At 36.5% G+C, this 9,450-nt stretch overlaps 1 protein-coding gene across 1 annotated transcript in view; it reads right to left on the bottom strand.

Moving 5' to 3' along the window:
- Positions 1 to 3,883, bottom strand: part of LOC115797929 (NLR family CARD domain-containing protein 3-like) — a 38,525-nt gene extending 34,642 nt beyond the window's left edge. Inside the window, exons 1-3 of the mRNA XM_030754517.1 lie at positions 3,795 to 3,883; positions 3,588 to 3,710; positions 1,150 to 1,228 (exon numbers count right to left, since the gene is read on the bottom strand). Coding sequence (XP_030610377.1) covers positions 1,150 to 1,228; positions 3,588 to 3,710; positions 3,795 to 3,883 — 291 coding nt within the window. The remainder of the gene's footprint in view (positions 1 to 1,149; positions 1,229 to 3,587; positions 3,711 to 3,794) is intronic.
- Positions 3,884 to 9,450: the final 5,567 nt, after the last annotated feature.

The following is a 9,450-nucleotide window of genomic DNA, read 5'->3' on the forward strand; positions in this document are numbered from 1 at the left end:
TGTATAGCATTTAAGTTAAATTATAGGACACTGTATAATACTAGAGAGACACCATCAACCGGAACCAAATTCCTTGTGTGTGTAAACATACTTGGCCAAAATAAACCTGATTCTGATTCTGATTCTGAAGAAGTGGGAATCTGCTAAGAGATTTTATTTGTTAATTTTGGTTTAATAATGGCACAATTATTTTATAACAATAAGTTACATGGCATTTCAGTTAATGTTTGTTTGTAAAATTACCGGTGCTTAAAAGAAAGCTATATTTGTATTAAGTCATGGAATTGCATGACCTGGAAGTGTATGTTGTCAGTAGCGGGAAAGAACGGACACAAGAGAAGTCAGAGAATAACCAGATCAGAGACTCAAATCTGCTAACGATATTCTACTACTGGGCAACAGGCGCACACGGTAATGATTATTCGCAATGCTATTAATGTTTGGTACAACTGAAATGTGTGATTTATGCTTAATATGAATGTGAGAGTTTGAACGAAGCTATTTTGTCCTTTATTTTAGTTTTCACGGTGTTCCATTGATGATCCATGCATCTTTTATGAACTGTAAAAGAAATAAATGTCTGTGGACATCAGTACAAAGCGTGAAGTCCTTTTGAGCAGACCAGAGTAGCTACAGACAGGACAACCCTTTAATCCGCCATTCACCCACTAGCAGATGGCATAATGTAAAATAAAATCAATCAATGAAAGAAACTGTAGCCAATTTGCTTTATTTAATTAATTTTTTCCTTTTTTAGTTTTAGTGATTTCAATGTGGGTGCCTGTGGCTCAGGAGGTAGAGCATGTCATCTACCAATGGGAAGGTTGGTGGTTCGATTACTGGCTGCTCCACTTTGCAAACCAAGTGTGGGGAAGATATTGAACCCTGAGTTGCTTCCGATGTATTCACTGGCGTGTGAATGTTAGATAGAAAGCACTTAGATGTAGCAAAAAGTGTTTGTGTGAATGTAAACATGTTGTATAAAGCACTTTGAGTGCTCCAGTAGGGAAGACAAGTGCTATATAAGAACTAGTTCATTTACCGTGTACTCAATCCAAAGTATGAAAATTAATTATTTTTATTTAGACGTCTTCTGAAAAATTGTTAACCAGTGTGATATGTAACAGTAGTTGTTGTACATGTACAAACCACAAATACGGAGTCCAGCTGTGTTTGATGCTGTTGGGCAGACTGACCACTGGGAACCTCTGAGCTCTCCTGATCCACTCTGGAGAAATCATGAAGAAATTCACATCTGTACACACAGAGACAAAAACAAGGTAAAGGCCTATGAAGTTTGATGCGAATAGTGAATCAGATGAGTGTGGTAAAGGTTTACGGGTCCTCAGCTGAAACACTGCTGAAAATTAAGAGCTCAGTTTACAACAGAGCTTTCAGCGTGGTTTGGACAGCAATCCTCACCAACTCTTTCTTACAGCTTTAGATTCAGCTGGAGAACCCTGGAGCAAGGCAGTTTCTCTGTATGTGCAACTAGTTTCACAGCTTAGCTTCCAGTTCTCAAAGTACTTCTTCTGCTTCTTCTTCTTCTGCATCAGCAAAACAGTTTAGATCTAACAGACTCTGGAATATTTTAAAGTACTGGGGATTGATTCCAGCAACACTCCTTTTGAATACACCCTTTGAAGATGTCTTCATGAAACACACCATTTCTTTCCATAGTCTTCTCATAGTCCACATTTCTGTGGCTGTCTCTCCTTATGACACAAAAACAACTGATTCTTTTTTTTAATCTATCTTAGATTTTAATGACTGGATGTCACTTTTTTTTTTTATTACTCACAGAAGATCCAACTGAAATTTTACTCATATGTTCTGAATCTAGAGAGACAAACTAGTAGCAAATCCCCTTGGAGTTACCCAAAACCATTACGTTGTTGTGATCTTTCACTCAGATTTTCATTTGAGGGCTCATTTGGGCTCTATCACTAATCACTAATCGATCACTAATTTTATTGCCTGAAAAACATTAAGCTTGACCTTTACTCTTTCTCTTTAACTCAGAGAAACTAAAGCAGAGCTCTGAAGAAGACTTGACTACTGCAAAGCTATGCTATCAGAACCTAAAATGTTAAAAATACACTATAGATCCTCAAAATCTGCTAGCTACTTCAAAGTGCAGGACAAAGACCTTTGGGGAGGCAGCTTTTAATATTTATGCCTTGAGATGCTGGCAAGGTCTTAAGTGGAGGGCCTGGGAGCAGCTGGAAGCAATGAAAACAAACTTCCTCAGCCTGACCTTTGACCAAATTTGCTTCCAGACATTATTTTCTTTATTATTGTTTACATTTTTTTGGCCTTTTAAGTCTATCATGAAGCTTTCACAAAGAATTGTATTGACATTTTTATGTTGCTAATAGTTTTACTGAAATATTCTTAGAATCAGAAAACAGTTAAAACTGACTCAATTATGACATTTAGATGCACATTACCTCTCTGAGGCAGAACATTGTTCTTCATTGTAGTTAACACCAAATAACTCCTTTGACTTGGTGCTGTTCAAAGACACACAGCTTGGTTCAGCTTCAGCAAAGTCTAATCCTCCATAGATCCTGATTAAAAAAAAAAGGTTTTTAAATTTGTACAAAAACTATGTTTAAAGAAATTTTTGGCACAAATCAAGATAATAAATTGTAACCTGTCAGAAAAAATGCAGGACTGAACAAGCAATATCCCAGCAAACAAGAAATTATAAATTAGGTTCTCTTACATAACCTACACATCTGATTTTGGATCTGTAGTATGAGGAAGTTTGTGTGAAAAGATATTTTTTCTTTACTTGATTTTATTTTCATTTAAATCTATTTATTTCATCAAATAGAAATAGATCGATGAAGAAATGTTTGCTGGGAATAGTTTTGGTGAAGGAGGGGGGGGACCAGCAGCTGGGAACCGAGACAGAAATCTGGTTCAAAATCAAATCCGTTTGGATTTACCCAAACCAAGCAAGCAGGAAACATTGTGAACTTTGACTCAGATTTTCACTTCAGGGCTCATTTGGGCTCATCACTGAGTCCACCTTTAATTACCTGAAAAACATTAATTGTGACCTTTTCTCTTCCTGTGTAACTCAGAGAAAATAATGCATACTTCTGCTTGACTACTGCAAAGCTCTGCCATCAGATCTACCCAAAGTGTGAAAAAAATCCACTAAAGATCCACAAGATCTGCTTTTTCCTCCAAACTGCTGTTAATTTTTTTACCCTGAGATGCTGGTACAGTCTGAGCAGGAGGACCTCGGAGCAGCTGGAAAAAAAACATTTGGAGCCTGACGTTTGACTTAATATGCCTTCAAGACATGACTTTCTTAATAATAATAATAATTTTATTAATAATAATAATAATAATAATAATAATAATAATAATAATAAAATTATTATTATTATTATTATTATTATTATTATTATTATTATTATTATTATTATTATTATTATTATTTTGGCTTTTTAAGCCTTGCAAGCAACTTTTATTTAATTTTTTTTTAAGTTGCTGTTAATTTTATTCATATATACTTAATGTTAGAAAAACCGTTCAAACTGAATCAATTACAAGATTTAGATGCACAGTACCTTTCTGAGCCAGAACATAATTCTTTGTTGTAGTTAACACCAATTAACTCCTTTGACTGGTCACTGTTCAAGGACACACAGCTGGGTTCAGGTTCAGGTTCAGGTTCAGGTTCAGGTTGGTTCCTGTGAATAATGATGCAGCAGTGATGTGAGTGCTGAGCTGTGACATGGAGAAGAGTCATGGACAGTTAGAGATGGTCATCTCACCTCTGAGCTTTGGTCTGGCTCTCATGTTCCCCACACAGAGTGGATTTAGAGGGAGGGACTCCCTCCTCTCTGTCCTCACACTGATCCATGCTGCTGAATTCACATCAGCTCACACACACTTTCTACCTTCACCTGCAGAGGAAACACACATCATTCATGCTCACATCAACTGAAATCCTGCTTTCATCATGTGTGCAGCTCAATGCAGTCAGACGGTGTGAGGCAGAGGAAGCTGCCATCAGCTGCTCTACTTCTAATACAACTCCATTAGATGGAGTCAGATGATGCATTCAGATTAATTTGATACTTTAACAAACTCTTGAGCAGTCATGGTTCACGGGATCTTTAATTCTGAATGAAGGATTCTCGCATGGCACAAAGTATTTTTACTATTTCTACATACATGTTTTTGGATAAAATAACTTCTTACATTGATATGGTCACATTTCATTTTAACTGCTACCTTAAACAATATTTAGGTTCTCAAATGCCACTTACAAACAGTATAAACTGTCTTAAAGCCGCAGCTGCAAATGTTTGTGATGATTTAACGAGAGAAAGAAAGCACTCACAGAATCCTGAACTGAGATCTGTGGCAAGTTTCTGTGAAAGTAAAGATGGCTATAGAAGTATAACTTTCAGGAGGAATAAATTTTAACTTTTTAATGTGTGTTTTTATTCAGATTTGGGAGGTGCATTTTTTAATGACCATTAAAACTGAAATTGATTTAGATAATGCTTAAAAACAAATTACCCAAAATAAGCAGCCAGAAGCATTTTAACCTTTTATAGGGTAAGTGACTATTTTCGGTCATTTCTATAAACTTTTTATATGACACTTATCCCATGCCTCAGGGAGGATAAGAAGCATGAAGAAATGTCCAAATGTTGAATGAAGTTATAATGTGTATGTTGTAATGTAATTAGTTAAACTGCAGGAATGTCTTAAAGACATTAAGGCCTGGATGACCTCTAATTTCCTGCTTCTAAATTCAGATAAAACTGAAATTCTTGTACTCGGCCCCACAAATCTTAGAAACATGGTGTCTAACCAGATACTTACTCTGGATGGCATTACTTTGGCCTCCAGTAACACTGTGAGAAATCTTGGAGTCATTTTTGACCAGGATATGTCCTTCAATGCACATATTAAACAAATATGTAGCACCGCTTTTTTGCATTTGCGCAATATTTCTAAAATTAGAAACATCCTTTCTCAGAGTGATGCTGAAAAGCTCATTCATGCATTTATTACTTCTAGGGTGGACTATTGTAATTCATTATTATCAGGCTGTCCTAAAAGCTCCCTGAAAATCCTTCAGCTGATCCAAAATGCTGCAGCTAGAGTACTGACAGGGACTAGAAAGAGAGAGCAGATTTCTCCCATATTGGCTTCTCTTCATTGGCTCCCTGTTAAATCTAGAATAGAATTTAAAATCCTTCTCCTCACATACAAGGTCTTGAATAATCAGGCCCCATCTTATCTCAAAGACCTCATAGTACCATATCACCCCAACAGAGCACTTCGCTCTCAGACTGCTGGCTTACTTGTGGTTCCTAGGATACTTAAGAGTAGAATGGGAGGCAGAGCCTTCAGCTTTCAGGCCCCTCTTCTGTGGAACCAGCTCCCAGCTTGGATTCAGGAGACAGACACCCTCTCTATTTTTAAGATTAGGCTTAAAACTTTCCTTTATGATCAAGCTGAACCCTGAACCATCCCTTAGTTATGCTGCTATATGCCTAGGCTGCTGGAGGGTTCCCATGAGTGTTTCTTTTCATTCACTTCTTTTTACAGTTTTTACCACACTCTGCATTTAATCATTAGTTTTTATTAATCTCTGTCTCTCTCCCCCCTCAGCAGATGACCCCCCCTCCCTGAGCCTGGTTCTGCTGGAGGTTTCTTCCTGTTAAAGGGAGTTTTTCCTTCCCACTGTTGCCAAGTGCTGCTCATAGGGGTTCGTTTTGACTGTTGGATTTTCTCTGTTTGTTATGCTTTGATGCTTTATAAATAAAGTTGAATTGAATTGAAATTTTTTTAAGAACAAAATTTTAGCATGTTTAATTTATCATTTAAAGAATAAAAGCTGATTACAGGATCAGTTTGGGCTATCAACCATCTATTATATTCATTCCTGTAACTAGTTTGTAATTTATCTAGAAAAATGCTGGTAATGATGAACAACTGATGATTAAAAATCAGTTGTTGGTTGATTATTAGCATTAAATAAAACAATCCTGTGAACAGATTTGGACACAAATATTTAATTATTACTTAATCTGTGATCTGTCAGTTTTAACTGTGTATTTTAAAGACTTTTAACATTTAAAATTATAAAGTGTATCATATTTGATGAAGGAATAACTGTCAGATGAGTAAATGTTGCTGCACAGATGACTCTGAACTGGAAATGAAAAATGTAACTGTAGATATGTTCTCCATGAGTTCAAGGTAATATTTAACAGACAGTCATGAACTTTGACCCTCCATAAAACAATCCACCACCTGAACAAAGGTCTCAGATCAGGATTCCAGTTTTATGGTTTGATTATGAGCCTGTTCAGAGTTTTCATAAAAACTGTTTTAATAAACATGAAATCACAGTCAGACTTTCTCTGTTACAGAGGATCAAACAGTTTTAGATATGATGTGAAATACAAAGTGAGAAACATTTCATCATGTTGGTCCTAACCTCCAGTCCTCTGATTAACACACACACAGTTATTGTGTTATTGTGTGTGATGGAGGAGAGAAAATCTCTGCCTGCAGACTGAAAGGCTTTGAGCTGCTGTTGTTGTTTCTGTTGTAGGAACATTTGGTTTGGAGTTGTTAACCAATACAAGACATCAACAATCAAATGAGTCTTCATCTGTTCTCTGAATCAACACAATGACAACAATTCTAATGACTCAAAGTTCCACTTACTTCTTCAGTGTTTGACTCTCCACTGTCTGAACCAGCACTGCTTAGAAAAAGAGAAAATGCTCTGATTCTTCTCTGTGATCAGTCCTCTGTGTCTGCAGGCTGCTGTCACATTAAACACTTTAAACCATAAAGAGTCTTAAGGCGGAGCTCACAGGTCAAAGATCAGCTAAAATTACTTTATGCTCATCAGTAAATACAACAACTCCACTAACTTCCTGTTCTGACTCTGATGGCCCAATATAAAACTAAGCAAAACTAAGCGGTGGTTCAGGGTCACCTGATCCAGCCCTAGTACAGATTTCCCAAAAAAGTAACATTATGAAGGCCAATCTTAAAACTATTGAAAGTGTTTTTCTCCTTAATTCAAACTGGGAGCTGGTTCCATTGAAGAGGAGCCAGATAGCTGAAGGCTCAGCCTCCCTTTCTACTTTAAGAAATTCTAGGAGCCAGAGGTAAGCCTGCACTCTGAGAACTAAGAGCTCTGTTGGGATAATATGATACCATGAGCTCTTTGAGATATGATGGGGCCTGGACTTTGAATGTGAGATTGAGGATTTCAATTCAATTCTGGATTTAAAATGACCAAATAAAGATAAGTTAATTTGTTCAATGTATGCTGATATCCTGGACAAAAATGACTCCAAGGTTCCTCATGGTGTTTGCTGAAGGCCAGTACATACCTCCACCTCTCCTGGCTCTCTTCCCAAAGTGGCAAAAGTACAGACATTTTATATACCTCTCCATTCTTTGTATGTGGGAAAACTTGCAAAATTGGCAGCATATCAAATACTTATTTTCCCCACTGTATCTCTTAAAGTGGTACTTTTAAGGGACCTTTAGAGTCAGATGAAATTTAATTTAACAAATAATACCTTAAAATATTGGTCTAATTGAATTAACTGTTCATCAACTGATGTAATTCAAGTTTTGTATTGTCATCAGTGGAAAAGTCTGAATTCTGACCTGAGAGTTTCCAGTTTCCAGTGTGGACTCTCTATTCCAATAGACAGGATCTTCACTCCTGAATCCCGCAGGTTGTTGTTACTCAGGTCCAGCTCTCTCAGATTGTTGTTGGAGCTGAGAACTGAGGACTGAGCTTCACAGTTTCTCTCTGAGAGTTAACAGTCATTCAGTCTGAAAAATAAGGATATTTGCGATAAATGAATGTTGACTGTTGAACCTAGACAGATAAAATAATAAAATAAATATGATGAATGTCAACTATAGAACAAACACCCTTTACATTTGTTTGAAAACAAAAAAATATTATCTGTAAATGAAAACCAGTGAGTCACTTGTACAGCTGCACAGCCATTCCATGTTGTTTGTGTAATTCTAGCATTTAGGAAGAAAAGAAACAGTAATAATCCACTAACTTAAAAGATAATTATTCTTATTTCCAGATGAATTTTTTTATTCTAGTGCATGACACTAATGCACCACTAAGAATTCTAATTATTACACGGAAACCTATAAGGCATGTAAGGAGTATGATTCAATTCAGCCTGTAGATAATGTGGAAAACATGATAAAGTTTTATTTTACTGGTGCTGATAAAACAAAACAAACCATATCCAGATCCAAATTTATTTATAAGGCACATTTAAAAAACAACAGAGTTAATCAAAGTGCTGTACATAGGTAAAATAACATAAAATGAATACACCAAACACACACATCTAAGAAATCACAAGATTATAAAATAATAAGATAGCTCAAAAAGATAGCTCACGCTCCAATCTGAAGGCCAAAGAATAAAAATAAGTTTTAAGACGCACTTTAAAAACATGCACATAGAAAGCTGACCTAACATAGGGGGGCAACTCATTCCATAGTTTAGGGGCTGTGGCTGAGAAAGCTTGGTCCCCCCTTCTCTTAAGCCTAGTTTTAGGAGTTTGGTATGATGGGGCCAGCCCATTTAGAGATTTAAAAACATACAATAAAATCTTGAAATCAATCCTAAAACACACAGGGAGCCAGTGAAGTGAGGCTAGCACAAGGGAGATATGCTCAGTTTTAGGAGTTCTAGTTAGAAGGCGAACAGCTGAACCAACTGAAGGTGTGAAAGAGAGGAATGGTTTATACCAACATACAGGGCATTACAGTAGTCAAGTCTAGTAGAAATAAAAGTGTGTATAACTCTTTCAAAATTATTAAAAGATAAAAAGGACTTGACCTTAGACAGGAGCCTCAGTTGGTAAAAGCCTGATCTCACCACAGAGTTTCTGTTTCTCCAGCTTTACATCACAGTCTATTTTTACACCAAAGTTATTTACCATGGGCCTCACATAAGGATCAAGTGGGCCCAGGTCCAGTTTTGCAGTACTGCTTGAACTACTAGGTCTAAGTATCATGACCTCAGTCTTGCTTTTGTTAAACTGCAAAAAAGTTTAAAGCCATCCAGGCTTTAATGACATTTAGATATTCAAATAACATTTTCAGAGAGCTGCCATCGTTTCCTCTCAGGGGCAGATAGATTTGGGAATCATCAGTGTAGAAGTGGAAAGAGATACCATATTTTTTCAAAATTGATCCTAGGTGAAGCAGATATAAAGAAAAAAAGAATCAGCCCCAAAACAGAACCCTGTGGAACTCCACATAAAGAAGAAGAAGAAGAAGAAGAAACAGCCTTTATTGTCCCACAGAGGGGAAATTTGGGTGTAACAGCAGCCGCAGTTATTATAAATATAAATAAAGATATAATAATTCACACTATTAAGAAAAGAATATATA

Source organism: Archocentrus centrarchus, chromosome 2 (assembly GCF_007364275.1).
Source record: "Archocentrus centrarchus isolate MPI-CPG fArcCen1 chromosome 2, fArcCen1, whole genome shotgun sequence".
NCBI classification, from domain to species: domain Eukaryota; kingdom Metazoa; phylum Chordata; class Actinopteri; order Cichliformes; family Cichlidae; genus Archocentrus; species Archocentrus centrarchus.